The sequence below is a fragment of the Chenopodium album genome, chromosome 15 (genome assembly GCF_948465745.1).
Source record: "Chenopodium album chromosome 15, dcCheAlbu1.1, whole genome shotgun sequence".
Taxonomy (NCBI): domain Eukaryota; kingdom Viridiplantae; phylum Streptophyta; class Magnoliopsida; order Caryophyllales; family Amaranthaceae; genus Chenopodium; species Chenopodium album.
The window spans coordinates 44041617-44057771 of record NC_137848.1 but is presented as its reverse complement, the minus strand read 5'-3'; the positions used below and the strand labels follow the sequence as shown (position 1 = coordinate 44057771).

Genomic DNA, 16155 nt, shown 5'->3' with positions numbered 1-16155 from the left:
TAGAAATTTAAAAAACATCCGAATGATATAAATTAGAAGTATTATTTTTTGCTATAGCCTTCAATATTGGGTACAATTGCTTGGATTATGAACCGAATTGTCATATCTTTCCCTGTATGTTCCTGGTATGCGAATACTGTAATAAGATACTTTGAGGTACGGTGTTTTCTGTTCTGAATTCTGTGTAATCAGCAAATAAGACGCTTTCCTATGATATAACCATATCTAGGCTTCATTAAAAAAGGAAACAGTGGGAAAAAAAGAAAAACTGAAAGCATTGTAGAGTTGAGAAATAACAGGATCTTATGCTGCAAAGAACTCAAAACTAAAACATTAAAAGTAGATAAAGGGTGTTTTAACCGGCTGTGTGACTCATTTATTCACAAATCAAGAGAATGCGCGCATGCCCTTTGAAATTTGATAAATATTTTATCTTACACAAAAGATTTGACTAGGAGAAATTATCTGCCTAAATGAACAAGACTTGATGATGCCCCCCACAAAAACGTGTAAATGGCAATGAAGAAATACTGATTCTGAACCGAACTGTTTTCTGCATCAAATGTCTAAATGAAGAAATACTAAACGTAAGAGTTACACAAAAGGAGCACAAATTAAAGTAAGAATCATGAGCATAATGAATTATCTTGGTATCTCATTATAGTAATCATGCTTGTGCATCGGCGCCTGCTGGTTTATTTGCATTCAGAAGAGGCTGCAGAGCCTTAACCACAATCGTCATGTTGGGTCTAAAGTCAGCTTCGTACTGAACACATAAGGCTGCTACTGCTGCCATCTGATCAATACCAAAGAGCCAACATTATATACACATAAATGGAATATATAGTTAAACTACTATCAGAAAATGAAATTAAACAGGTGCAAACAAAAAAGGTTTGATGAACTCTGAGATAAATTCATATCCATGTGACATTTGCGTTAAAAGTTAAATGCAAAAGGAGAACATTAATACTCCGTATAAGTTAATTTCTAACCTTAGCTACTGCTTTTGGTGGGTAATTGTCATTAAGCTTGGGGTCAACACATTGTTTCACTTTGTCCTCACTCAACCGAGGAGTTGCCTGTGACAAGGAATTTATTCAGCAAAAATGGTAACACGAAAGTGATAAAAATGAAATTTATGCCACAATGATAACAGGAAACACACCCAAGTGACAAGACTTTGTTGCCCTTTTGGCATAGTATGATCTACCGGCTTTCTTCCAGTCAAAAGCTCAAGAAGAACAACACCAAAACTGTAAACATCACTTTTCTGAGTTATTTGCCCGGTCATTGCATACCTGTTTATCGAAACAAACAAGAAAGGTTCAACTCCTCCAAGCACCAGTGAGCTTAAAAAACTGCCATCAAAGGCTTTTTCTATCAATCTTGAACCAATTAATTTTACAATAATTATCATTATTAGGAGCTTTGTTTAGTAATACTTATTTCTCCATCAATCTTTGACATAACTTATCAAGATCTTAGTTCCTAGAAAGGAGTCCAATTCTAGTGATCTTCATTGCACCTAAAGTAAAAACTATATTACTGCCGATTAACTGATGAATAAAATGATTGGAATAAGCCATAATATATAACAGAATATACTAGATCCTTCAATATGGATTTCATAGGAAAAGAGGGGCATACTCAGGAGCATGGTAACCAAATGTTCCCAGGACTCTAGTTGAGTGCAAACGAGCTGCTGTCTCTGAAGAAGCACTTGTCAGGTTGAAGTCAGCTATTTTTGACAAGAAGTCATCGAACAACAGGACATTGCTAGATCTAACATCTCGGTGAACAATAGAAGGCTGCACCTTCTCATGCAGGTACTCTAGACCTTTTGCAGCTCCAAAGGCAATTTTTACTCTTTGTGCCCATGTTAGAGCAGGCCCTGGTGCTGCACCTTGTACTCCTTTCCTTCCTGTACAGGGCATCAAAGATGATTTGATTACAAAAATTGCAAACTATTCTGCTGCCAATTCAAAAGATGAGTAAGATGATCGGATTAAGAGATGGAATACCATGTAATACATCATGTAAAGAGCCCATTGTTGCGTACTGATAGACCAATATTCTGTTATTTTGTTCCAAACAATAACCCATAAGCTCCGTAAAATGCTCATGCTTTAGTCTTGAAACAATCGACAACTGCAATGACCACCACTTATCAGAAAACAGGAACAAAATTCCTGAAAATATAAAACCATACTATGTAGAAAAATGTAAGATACCTGAGCTGCAAAGTCGGAATCTGAATCCTGTGCAGAACTCGTGTCCAATTTCTTTATTGCAGCATCTAGGCCGTTGTTTAACTTTCCATGGAAAACCCTTCCATAAGAACCTTCTCCAACCAGAGTTTTCTGACTGAAGTTGTTGGTAGATTTGTTTAATTCATCCAATGGCACAGCTGGCAATTCTATTGGCAAAGCTTTTACTGGCGCTCCACTTCTTGTTCCATTACCAGTTTTCGGCTCTCCTCTATCCCCACCTATGATATGACATCAAATGAAAGTTCCATATCAAACAAGCTAACTCCTAATTATATAAAATTCAGTATAGTGCTAAGGTTACACAATAATTAACATGATGACACTTTTGTTAATTAATATTCTTATCAGCTTCATTCATAGTTTTGTTAATCAACAATTTGATGTCAATCAAGTCTACCTTAATAGAATGGATGACTTTTGTGGCCCTCGACTTATTTTGATGAATCAAGTAGGAACTAAATGTATAAAGGTATCACTCCCACCTCCCAACCAAGAGTCCAAGAGATACTGATGATTTAATTCTCAAATCACAGAACCTCATGGTCGGATGCTGTTCTCACCTCCCCACCCACCCACCCTACCTTACAATGTGCTCTCCAAATTCAACCAAAAGAAACCATTCTACTTTTTGTTTTGATCACTGTAAGCTATGCTATATACCAAAATATTCCATGACTAAGTTCTTTGATAATTTCTTAAACCAAACTTTTATAAGATTTAAAAGTTTTAAGTACAATGTCCAGCGATTTCTTCACAAACTAGCTAGGTCAATGCAAGAAACACTCAGTTGCTTACCACATATTGACATATTGCTACATGAAGGTGTTTATAATACGAGTAATTATCTAGTAAATGACTGCATACATATAGACATCCTAAGAAAAATAGTATAAAATGAGTAATTACCACCAACAGGATTATTTCCTCTAGGAGGGGCGGTGTAATGAGCCGGGGGGCCTGCGTTTTCCTCTTCTGTGCCTCCACAGCAGAACATTATTCAAGTTGTTGGTGCAGTAAGTTTCTCAACACACAAATGTCTTAGTTGTTAATATATTTTTTTTATCAATACTAAACTTTAACCGTAGCCTATATTCAGCAAGTCAAATTCCTGCATCATAAAATTATTCAAGATACAGTTATAATAAATCAATAATATTTCTGCTCAAGGAATGGATTTTTTTTATTTTTTTTTAAAAAAAAAAAAAAATAATGAAATAAAACCATTCAAAGAAGGAAAATTTTGCCAATCCTAAATCTATAGCTCCAAGATGATCTAAAATCTATAGTTCACCAATTGCACCTAAGTACACGTGGAGCTAGGTGCACGCGATGCTAATATCTTGCTCAATTGGATATACAATTCGACAAGAGAAATGATGAGCACCTAATTAGGCGCACTCAAGGCACAACAGGGTAATGATCATGACATAAAGATACAACTAACCATCCAAATAAGTAAATCAGGTATCTAAATATAAATAATTCCTAAATCACAAAGATTTAAGATTATAATAATAAGTCATGAAATCATTGTCAATTTTGATAAAAATAAAAATAATTGATAACCCCCTATAATTTGCTAACAAGAATGTACCAAAATTTATAAAATTACAAAAAAACAAAGAATCCCATCAACAAACATATCGAAGAGGTTCAGATAAACACAACCTTATATGAAATTTGAACCCATAAATTCATAAATTAAAATCCTAACATGAAAATAAACCAATAATGATAAAAAAAAAATATAATATCAAGCAGATTGAAATTACCCAATAAATTCGTACGAAAAGATGATGAATCTTTGTTCCAGAAAATTAATTGATTGATAGCAAGAAACCGAAATGGAGAGGAGAGAGAAAGAAGAGAGAGAAAGGGAAAATGTAATGGGTGTCAACGGTGGAGAAAGGGGTGTTTGATGAGAAAGAATTTGAGTAGTTGGGCGCGAAATTCGGTTGATGTCTCTAACCGCTAAATGCCAATGCATGCTCCCACGCCCCTAGTCCTACCCCCCAAATTTTTATCTGAGACGTGCTTCCCATTTTTTGCACGTCCTCCTTACTTTCTCACGGCCGTACTCACACAATTTGTTGACATTTTTTACTTTTTTTTTTAATTTTAATTTTAATTTTATATAATTCAATTTTTATTTAGTTGATTTATTTAATTATGTAAAAATCATTAAGTTAATGTAACTAATTTTATAATTTTTTTTTTTTAATTCTAGACCTTTGCTCAGGTTCAGGGTGTTGACCACTGGATTCCACCATTGACGTTACTTTTAGTGTTGACCATCGCAGGTGACTATTGGAATTAGAATTTAAATCGAAAACAGTTAGGAATTGACAAAGACGAAATTGGACCTAGAGTTAGCTTGGTGGTTCCAATTTGGGTCGTTTACGGGGTAAGAGAAGGGAAATGGTTGTAGTTTCGGGGGTCGGGGTGGCCAACCGGGTTTGGGGGTTGGGTGGGATGGCCGACCAGTTTCTGGTGGGCCTGGGTTCTTTTTGGATGCGTTTGGCCACCAGCTAGCGGTACTTGGGGATGGGTTTCTGTAGGGAATTATTTCAAGCATTCCACACTTGAGCCCTACTGTGATCATACGGTTAAGCATGGTGGCGTCTAAAGGGAAGGAAGTTAGAGCAAAAGAGTCGCCAACAAGTTTTGGGAACTTGTAAACCGTTCACAGGGTGAAGGTTATACCCCTTCACGATCCAAGAGACCGCTAACTCCATAGTGGTCCTAAACCATGACTGGATATTCGGGGATGAAGGTACAAATCCAACCTAAAAGAGATTGAACATGCCCTAAATAGGCCTCTACTTTATTCTTCTCATATTCATGTGCGCTTTCTGACTAATATACAATCAATATATTAATCCTAAGCCTGTTTAATCTATGTTGGTTGGATGTTAGTGCACAACTAAATCTATTATTGGCGATCACTTGAATTAAAATCATATTAGCCTAAATAAAATTATTAATTATCTTATTAAGCGTGATTTCAAATACAAATTCCCTTTAAACCTGCAAGAGAGGGCGTGATCAAGCAATAACAATAATATCAAGCAACATAATAACAACAATCATCATAATAATATCTTCATCAAAGCATAATAATATTAGCAAGATCCTAGACATGATATTAACAAGATTCATAACAAATCCTAGCATGTCACTAAACAATAAAGATTAAAACTTTAATCCTAACATGGTACTAACATGATAGAAGAAAATAAGAAGCAACCTAAACATGATACTAGAAAGCAATAAAAACATCCTAACATGATACTAGGAATTAAAATAATATAAGCATGCTTTCTATAAAATATACCAATAAAACAACTTACTTCGTTGCCTCTTATCTCTTTCTATCAAAACAATACACACGTTAGTAACTTCAATGAAAATATTAAATCAAACAATTAATTTAGGGCTTGTTTGGCATCATTTTTGGTTTCCAGTTTCCTGTTTTTTTGAAAACCAAAAACCAAAAACAGGAAACAAGAAAAAGGTATTTTCACTTTTCTGTTGTCAGTTTTCAAAATTATCATGATAATAAGTTTATATATCATATACTTAAAAAAAAAAAAATGAAAACCACAGCAATGCCAAACGAACCCTTAAATAATTGAAATAGGGATTTGGGACTGTAGACACCCAAAAGTGTCTCTCCAAAACCAAACCCGGTGATGAATACTTTTCACGACGAATCATAATCGAATGAAGTGAAAGTGTGGAAAGTCTAGTGTTGCGGTTAATTTTTATTTCTTTTCTTTCTCTCTGTTTTCGAAAACCTATTTTATGAAAACAGCCAATTTAGTTTAGTTTGGTCCATGGCAAGGGTCCAATAACAGTGTAGTTGAATTGGGCTCGAAAAGAGCTTTCCAACGATATATTATAAGCCCAATTCCGATGAATAATGAGGAAGTTATGGCCAAATTACTAAACTAGGCCCGGTTTGACCTTTATATGCGGCCCAATGATCTAGAGGAGGGCCCATTATGATTTATCATTCCTAATGCAATTAGGATTGATTATAGTCTTCTAGAATATCCTAATTGGTTCTTTTGAATCCTAATGTGATTAGCATTGATAAATGAGTTTTATGAGTTTTATTTAGAATAAAAGAAGTGTTTTAAATAAAATCACAATTTTACCCCTCGTACACTTAATTTTATCAAAATATGAAAACCTGTGGAAAAATTGTCTGCAGCGCTGCACCACAGGCTGTCGCCTGGCTACAGGCTCTGTCGCGCGGCAACAGGGGCTATTGCGGCGACAGCGTCGTGTTTTATTCCTTTTCGAACTCCGATTCCTTTTTTATCATATCCGGACTGTTTTCATTATAAATAGCGTCCTTAAACCTCCCTTTTTCAATGACCAACTCTCATCAAGAATTTCTTGATACTCTCTCTTTCTAAACCAACTTTTCACAAACACAATTCCTCATACATTAGTTCTAGACGCACCTAGTCAAGTTCGAAGTTGCCTTCGTCCTAGACGTGAAAGGTTTGATATTTCTGAGGGTTTGGTCCCAAATCTCTATTTCAACTATTTAATTTAATTGTTTTGATTTATTATTTTTCCTTGAAGTTACTAACGTGTGTATTTTGTTATTAGAAAGAGGTACGAGGCATCCAAGTAAGTACTTTAATTGCTTTATTGATCTTTTGATATAGAAATCATGCTTAGATTGTTTTATTGCTTTCTAGTATCATGTTTAGGGTAATGAATAAGTTTCTTATATCAATTATAATTTCTATGATGCTTCCTATTTTCTTTCCTAATATCATGTTAGTATTATGTTAGGGTTAAAGATTTGATCTTTATTGTTTAGTGACATTCTAGGGTTTGTTATTAATCTTGTTAGTATCATGCCTAGGATCTTGCTAATAATATTATGCTTTAACGTGATTATTCTAATTATGATTGTTATTATGATTATAATTATGATGATTGTTATTATGTAGCTTGATATTGATTATTTATTTGTTGTTATTGCTTGATCACGCCTTTTATGCATGTTTAAAGGGAATTTGTACTTGTAATCACGCTTAATAAGATAATTAATAATCTTGTTTAGGGCTAATATGATTATAATTCAAGTGATCGCCAATAATAGTTTTGTTTGTGCATTAAATTCAACCAACATAGATAAACAGGTTTAGGGTAAACCTATTGATTGCATGTTAGTCAGAAAGCGCACATGAATACAAGCAGAATAAAGTAGAGGCCTATTCTTAGGGCAGGTTCTTTCTCTTTTAGATTGGATTTGTACCTTCATTCCCAAACACCAGTCATGGTTCCAGACCTATTGGAGTTGACGATCTCCTGGATCGTTAAGGGGTGTAACCTTCACCCTGTGAACGGTTTACAAGTTCCTAAAACTTGTTGGCGACTCTTTTGCTCTAGCTTCCTTCCCTTTGGACGCCACCATGCTTAAGTGTATGATCACAGTGGGGTTCAAGTTTGGGGTAATGCTGGAAATATTCCCTATAGGGACCAAATCCTCAGAAATTATCAACCTTTCACGTCTAGGGCGAAGGCAACTTCGAGCTTGGTTAGGTGCGTCTAAGACTCTTGAATGCGGTATTGTGTTTAAAAGGCTAGGCTTAGAAAGCAAGAGAGAGAAAGAATAAGCTTCTAGCTTAAAGAGAGAGACAATAAACGATTGTTGATGATTGAAAACGGGGAAATAACACCCCTATTTATAAAGAAAAACATCCGGAATGATAGAAAAGAGTTAGAATTCGAATTGGAGTAAAACTGCTCCTATCGCGATGCGACAGGGCTATCGCGATGCGACAGGGCTATCGCGATGCGATAAGCCTATCGCGACGTGATAGACTCCTCGCAGCGCGATGGCGCGGCTATGATAAAAAAGCTGTACGGAGTCCTTTCCCTAATATATTAGACGATTAGACTCCGTATTTACCTTAGATCAATTTAGCATTACAAATATTTGTTTTATCCCAAATAAAATTTATCATCTTTTCTAAATAAAAGTAAAAGTATAATTATTAATTCTAATTCAATTAGAACTTAAAATAATCTTCTAGATTACTCTAGAAGATTAAAGTCAATCCTAATAACTTTAGGAATGATAATTAATGGGCCCTCCACTTGATTTCCTCATTATTTTGGGCCCAGTTTAGTATTTTGGCCATAACTTCCTCATTATTCATCGGAATTGGGCTTATAATATATCGTTGAAAAGCTCTTTTCGAGCCCCATCCAACTACACTATTATTGGACCCATATCATGGACCAAACTAAATGGGACTGGACATTTTTCATAAATAGGATACGAAAAAAAAGATTTTCGAAAACAGAAATGAAATTTTTTATTATAAACAAGTGCATCACGAGACTCTTTCATATTTCACCTTGTTCGATAATAAAATGACATGAAAGGAATTCATCACCGGGCTTGGTTTTTGGGGAGACACAATCAGGTGTCTATAGAAGCCCCCACTTTGACTGAGTTTGGAGAAGCGTAAGTTTCGAAAACAAAAGTCAAAGTAGCGATAGGGACGGAGTTTGATTCAGAACGTTCGGCAATCCTAAATCATTCTTATAACGCCGATACTGCAAACTAGCGTTAGTTTAAATAGATAAGAGAGTTAAGAAACGCGTATCTTGCACTGTCGAGTACACGTCTCTGGGGTAACCGATTTTACTGCTGCATTTGTGACGATCTTCCTCAAGCTAGGGGATATCGCCGAAGACCGCTCTGCTTGTAGCTATCTTTAATTTTTTTGATGTGACAGTCCTCCGCAAGCCAGGGAACACCATCGAAGATTGCTCCGCTTGTAGCGATCTTCTGCTGTTTTGGTGACCATCTTCCGCAAGCTAGGGAACATAGTCCGAGATAACTCTGCTTGTAGCCATCTCCCGCTTTTGTGACAATTCTCCACAAGCTAGGGAACATTGTCGAAGGTGACTCTGCTTATAATCATCTTCAGTTGTTTGTGACAACCCTCCACATCCTAGGGAACGTCGTCGAAGATCATTCTGCTTGTAACGATCCTCAGTTTGCCTATGCTTTGCTTGAATGTATGTTGTGCTGTTGTTTTGCTTTGATTTTGCTATGAACCGGTATCTTGGTTCTTGCGATGAGCCAATGTTAGGCGCTTAAGCTAAGCGAGACGATCATTATCAGGTCAATTACTTACTGCGATTGTAATCGAGCCGACTACTAATCATGTCAATTTGCTTATAGGGGCTAATTGGCGTACCAAGGTACCCAATTTGCTGAATAAGATCCATATAAACCAATGTGGGGCCTAAGGAATTGCATCGCTGAGGAAAGAAGACTGTCGCTTGATGCCATGTGCCATCGCGACGCGCCAGGCTTATCGCAGCGCGATAACGTTATCGCGTCGCGATGAAGTCGGGTTTTCCGGATTTAAACCCCTTCTTCCTCATTTCGCCGCTGTTGCTTCATTTTTTCGAACGAGTTTTGCAAAAACTTCATTTTGCTCGTTCTCCTTCGTTTCTCAACGAAATTCGCTCAAGTTTTTTGCAAATCGAAGCTTATCATATCTAGTTTGCCGATCTATGTAAGTTTTGCTCAAACTCCCCTTATTTTTGGCGAAGCGTTTTTGCTCGCGGGTTTTCGAAAATTTCGAAAACCATTCCGTTTGTTTTGCTTTATTTTTTGAATTTTTTTTGCCATCAATTTACTTGTTTATGTTTGTATATTGCCTTGGGAGTATTTTGAAACTTGTTTGGCTCAATTTGGCGAAGAAATGAGCAAATTGCCATTGTTGATTACCTTGAGTTCGTGAACATAATGTAGCTTGTTCTTCATGTTTTTGCTTGCTTTTCATGCTTAATTTGTCACAATATTTGTCATAATGTTACAAGAAATTGTTTGATTGCATAGAAATGTTTGTTATTGTCGAATAAAAAAACATACTCTGTTTTTCTATGAACATAGTATCATGCGGTTAGGCGAACCTTAGGTACTATAGAATCATTTATTTACTGTTTTTCATGTTCTGAACATAATTAGCATGGCTCGACGTCGAGGTTCTGGCTCTTGTTCTTGCGGGGCTCACCGGGAGGACGAGCCTGTCGACGCAGACGAGGGGACTTCCATTAGCGTTGAGGAGTTCCCTGAGTGGGATGGGCGAGCTCTCTACTTTGCGCCCAAGTTCCACATTTCGGAGCGTGTGCGGCATGGTATGACTGACTAATGGGTTCGTTGCCATGGTTCAAGCAACGATACCATTGGTCATTTGTACGACACCATTTTCGTCAACAACGCGGAGCTGCGCACGTTGTGGGAGTCATGTGGCTTGACTCCTTTGCTGTAGGCTACTAGGGCTCTCCATTCTTTGCGGTCGAGCCATTTAATCATACGAGGCTTGGTGGAGTTCTTTTGGGACACCACCAACACGTTCCATTTTCCATGGGGTGAGATGACCATCACTCCCCTCGACTTCTCTGTTATCACTGGACTGGAGTTCCAGTCGACCGTGGTTCCTTTGGGTAGGGATATTACCCTCATGTGACCAGAGGTGGACGAGCTGCTGGGTCCTATTGTTGTTCGGGCTCGTGCTGAGTCGAGATCGGGGCAGATGAGCAGCCGATCCATTCGCCGGGCTCTGCTTGTAGAGGCCTTTCGAGATGATGTGACCACCTCTGAGCAGCGGGTGCGCATCTTCATTCTAATTCTGCTGTCAAGGACCTTTTCTCTTGACAAGGGTAGTCGAGCGCTACTCTACTACTTGCCTGCTCTTCGCGACCTACGAGTGGTCGGGACTCTTGACTAGGCCAGCTTGGCCTATGCTGACATCCTGCTTGGATTGCGACTCGCCTCTCGCCATCGTAGCTACAGGGAGGAAGTCACACTTTCTAGCTTCTGGAGGATCGTAGAGGTATATTCTACAACAGCAGCTTACTTTTGACCCATGTTAGGTTTTGCTGACCCTTCCCTATTATTACAGATGTGGTTCTATGAGTACCTTCCATCTTTGGCGCCAGTCAGGCCTTCGCCATGAGGGCTCCCTGTTGCTGATAGTTGGGGAGGCTGTTATCCCGGCCTGAACACTACCGCACTTGTTCGAGAAGCGCTTCTCTCGGTATGCATTGCTGTTGTCATTTCTGTTTGTTATGTCCAACAGGATTCTAACTCATCGATGTCTCTTTTACAGGAGCCTGAGCCTCTTTTCCGTCCACGGGCTGAATTAGACGTTCCTGCGCGAGCCGTCGCGTATACAGCCCAGTGTCGTTATTTTTAGGGAACGTACGACGCTGTGGTGTATTTGGGCGAGAGAGTTGCGATTCAGCACTCTACAGAGTTTTTCGTGGTTCCGAGGCTTCCTCCACCGCATATGATGGATCAGGAGGCTCTTAGAACTCACATGGAGACGTCACCGGCTGGTGAGGGTTGGTAGAGATACAGCCATCCGACCTAGTACTATGCTAGGAAACTCTTGCCGCGATTAGCTCCACCGCCTTGCATATTGGAGGAGGAGGAGGTGTGCTTTTATCTCTTTTGGTTTGTTTATTTCTCGGTAACTTTTAATGATTTTGACCGTCAGAGTTTATTTCTGCAGGATACGGCTGTCGCGGAGTTTGTACCTCCGCCTATGTCCATCACTAACTAGGGGTCCTTTGGGCCCATAGAAGAGATGATACCTCCAGGCCCCGAGGAGTGGCATCTAGTGGAGAGATCGTTTCCTCGTTGTCATACTTCGGTAAGCTATCTCTGATTCTTTTCTATATGCATTTTTCGACTGCTTTTAACCTCTTTTACTTTTACAGTTTTCTCGCGAGGTGATGACGAGGATGGCGAGAGCTATGGACGCCTTCCGTTACCAGCTCGTGAGGTTGAGCCACCAGGTGTCGTATCGTCGTGATGGCGATGTGGCAGAGGTATGTCTCTTTGCTTGCATTGGATTACTTTAGTTTTTTTTTCTCTGTATTTGACTCGGCTTACTTTCCTATTTCAGCTTGTACCTCCGACGCGTACTCGCACGAGTCCTGAGGGTAGGAGGGAGAGGTCTGGATCTGGATCGAGACGTCGCCGCACCTCGGTTGAGAGTCAGGGCGGACGAGGGGGGTCGGAGCACACTATTGTCATAGAGGGCTCTGGTTCCTCTACTGAGGAGGAAGTGAGGCAGCTTCCTGGTCCGAGTACTTCGGTGCCGATTCCTTCCACGGCTGGTAGGACATACGAGGTTGGCTCGTCGTCGCAGCAACCGTCTCGTCTGGAGCCGCAGCAGGGTGAGCTTGGATGGACCGGCCCTACTCTTTTCTTTCCTCCGATCGGAGAGACTGATGCTGGGCAAAAGGTGACTCTGCGGACTTTGCAGTTTTACGATACCTTCGGGATTTGTCCTCTGGGATCATAGATGTACCTGTGTTTATCTATTATTTGACTATATAGGACTTTGCTTTTTGCGTTGTATTATTGACACTTATGTTTAGACATATTGTATATACATACTTTTATTATGTTTATTCTATTTTTTGCATTTTATTTTTTATTTTATGTGCATGTGAGTGTGTGAAAAAATTGTGAAAAATTTTTTGCGCAAAAATTTTCGTCATTTTTATTACTAATGGAGGGTATCCGACTTTCTCCCCCAAAAGAAAAATGAAAAAATAAAATGAGATTTAATTACAAATAAGCTTAATTACTTAAACTTAAAATAATCAATACGAGATAAGTGTTTGAAGGAAAGTTGCTAAAAATAGAATCTAGAGAAGGCTTTAAAGGATCAAAAACCATAAATTAAAGTCGAAGTACAAATCAGAGTCAAAGTTGAAAAGACGCGGCCAGCATAATGCGTGACGCTGTCGTAGGCAAGAGCAGGCTATCGCGACGTGATACGCCTATCGCGGCGCGATAATTTTAATTTCCCGAATCCGTCCAGGATTCGGTTTGCGTCAACCACTTGTTTATAAATAGCCCCCAAATCTGCCGATTTTAGCATAATTCGAGCAGGTTAAAATACTTAGCTTTTAATTTTCAATCAAGTAGTCATGGCTAAGACTTTTAGTGATTTTTCTCGTAAGTGGTGCCGATCTTTGATTGATAAGGAGAGGAAAGAGCTTGGCTTTTTTCACTTGGGGGATTTATATGGCATTAAGGGGGTAGATCTTGATATAGACTTTATTCATACCGCCTTAGAATATTGGGATTCAAATACCCATTGCTTTAGACTAGGTGATGATGAAATTTGCCATTTATCGGAAGAATTTGGTGCCATTCTTGGTTTTCCTTCCTTAAATCTTGCGGTAATTCCTTAGGTGAGTGAATATTACTATAAGGATTTTGAGCGTTTCCTTCACCTTAGGGATAGGGACTTAAAGGATATAGTGCATGGTAATGTGATCAATTTGAAGGAATTTGCACGTTTTTATTTTGATAGACCACGATCTGAGTCTTTTCATGTTTATAAGAGAAGGGCTTTCCTCTTTTGCATGTTTAGCCAATATCTCCTCACTAGTGGAAATATTCATGAGGGTCAAGCAATTTTGGTATCTGTCATGGAGCAAATTGACTCAGGGAGAAATCCAATGCCATTAATTGCTGGAGAAACTATGCTTAGTTTGGATGAATTAAAAAAGGACCCAAAAGCACCGCTTCGAGGTTCTCCAATTTTATTACAAGTAGAAAATCAATACTTTTAATTACAGAAATAGAAAATATTTAATTTTGTATACTAATACTAATTATTTGCATTGAATTTTTGCAGATTTGGCTAATGAAAAGGCTTAAATTAATTAGCCCTCCTGACAACATTGAAAAGTATACACCAAATTGTTTATTAAGAAGGAAGAAACGTTTTTCCATAAAGATGGGCCGTCGGGAGTGAGGTAGAATCTTTGAGACTCGCGACTTCTCCATTAAATGGGTTGTTCCTTGGTGGAAGATCGAGAAGATGATTGGTGTCAATACTCAACCATTTTGCCGTCTTCTAAGCTTGTCCAAGTTAACTTTTTACTATCCTTCTAGAGTAAGAAGACAATATGGCCTTGCTCAAACCATTCCATCAGAGGATCTTCGTCGCCCTTATGAATTTCCTGTTTCACAAGATGTAGAAAGATTTGACAATTATTGGTGTGCTAGACCTCTGTGGGAAGTTGTTACCCATAAAGTTCCTCCTCCTTTATCTAGAGATGTGAAGCAGTGGCTACTTGGTAGATCTCTAAAGGACAAGAACAAAGTCCGAGACATGACTAAGGAAAAAACTAGTGTTAAAGATCACCTAGGGGATAAGAAAAGTCCTCCTAAAGATCGCCTTGGTGCAAGGGTTGAATTCAAGACTCCTGTGATGCCTAAGAAGAAAAGTGTTGCAAAAGGCAAAGAAAAAAGAAAAGCTGACTCCACAGAAAAGAAAGCATGAGTTGAAAAGAGGATTGGTGTAAAGGCCAAGGGAGAAACTATCTCTAAAAAAGTTGTATGTAGATCATCTAAGGGATCCTTATTGGTGAAAGAGATGGACGACGAAGAAGAAGCAGACAAGAATTGAAAGAGGGCTAGAAAAGAGAAGACCGATTAGAGCATTGCTTTTCTTTCAATTCATTAGACATTTATTTTATTTTCAAGTCAATTTTATTTTTAAACTTTCTTTTAATTCCATCAATAATGTAATTTTTTTTTATTAATTATTAATGCAATTTTTAAGCTTTTCAAATTAAATTAACTTTTTATATTGACAATAAAAATTTAATTTTTTAAAGCAATGAAAACGACTTGGATAGACTTTGATATTTTTCGAGTACGGAAGTCGAAAATTCTCGAAATACACCGAAATTTGCCCAGATCGACGAAAATGAATTGGCGCTGGAATTTTGAACCCATCGCGGCTCGACAATGCTGTCGCGGTGCGATGATTCTATCGCGTCGTGACAGACCTTGTCGTAGCGCGCTGGTCTTGAATTTTGCGCGACGTTCATTCTGCGTTGGTGTGCTGATGTAGGAGTGCGAGATGTGTAAAAATTAAAGTGGCCGCGCCCCGTAAAGGGTTGCCTACGTATCCTTTCCTTAGGAATCAGGCTAAACGTAGCTCTTTTTTAGTATACTACTCAAGATTTCATGGGTAGAACTTCTTAAGTTGGTCAAGATTCGTCATGTTTGAGAACTCATTACCATCCATATCAGTTAGTTTTGCGACACCTCTTGATAGAATAGTTTTAACGATGTATGACCCAGACCAATTAGGCCTAAATTTGCCTCTTAGGTCTAGAACATTTTTCCATAATGCCTTTAATACCAAGTCTCCTATTTTGATGTTTCTTGTCTTGACCTTCTTGTTAAAGTGTCTAGCCATGCGAGTTTGAGAGCATTGGGTATGATGTAGAGCTTCTAGTCATTTTTCATCAAGTAGAATTAGCTCTTCATATCTCGCTCTAGTCCATTCAACTTCATCAAGTTTATTTCCAATGCGATGTGTAAAGAAGGTATTTCCAATTCCACAGGTTGTACGGCATCCATTCCGTAGACTAAGGAAAATGATGTATTTCCTGTGGATGAACAAATTGACGTACGATAACCCCAAAGAGCGAAATAGAGTTTGTCAGGCCAATCCTTGTAGTTTTCTGTCATTTTTTCGATAATAGTTTTTAAGTTCTTATAGGCTGCTTCTACTGTGCCATTTTCTTGAGGTTTATATGGGGAAGAGTGATGATGTTGAATGCCATATTTTTGAAGCAATTCTTCACATTCCGCTTGAAAGTGAGTTCCATTGTCACTTATCATTTCATGTGGGACTCCATATCGACATATAATGTTTCTTTCGATAAAGAGTGCTACATGCTTTGCGATGAGTTTTGCATATGATGCTGCTTCAACCCATTTTGTGAAGTAATTAATTGCCACAAGAATGTATTCATGGCCTCCTATTCCAGGAGGGGCATT

The 16155-nt window shown here is 38.4% G+C and overlaps 1 protein-coding gene across 1 annotated transcript; it reads right to left on the bottom strand.

The window, feature by feature from the left end:
* Positions 1–659: 659 nt before the first annotated feature.
* LOC145582297 (protein CYTOSOLIC ABA RECEPTOR KINASE 4-like) lies at positions 660–3286 on the bottom strand. The gene is made up of 7 exons (XM_081639297.1): positions 3180–3286; positions 2235–2491; positions 2025–2151; positions 1651–1924; positions 1169–1301; positions 996–1082; positions 660–796 (listed from the first exon to the last, which is right to left on the bottom strand). The coding sequence occupies exons 1-7, from the start codon at positions 3265–3267 to the stop codon at positions 668–670; spliced, it is 1095 nt and encodes a 364-aa protein (XP_081495423.1). The 5' UTR covers positions 3268–3286; the 3' UTR covers positions 660–667.
* Between the last annotated feature and the right edge of the window lie 12869 nt (positions 3287–16155).

Bases quoted from the DNA above. Each gene is read 5' to 3' on its own strand.
- LOC145582297 (XM_081639297.1), bottom strand. From the start codon at position 3,267: ATGTTCTGCTGTGGAGGCACAGAAGAGGAAAACGCAGGCCCCCCGGCT. The intron at 2,152-2,234 runs GTATCTTACATT...TGGTCATTGCAG, and splicing joins ATTCCGACTTTGCAGCTCAG to TTGTCGATTGTTTCAAGACT. The intron at 1,302-1,650 runs GTATGCCCCTCT...TTCGATAAACAG, and splicing joins TTTGGTTACCATGCTCCTGA to GTATGCAATGACCGGGCAAA.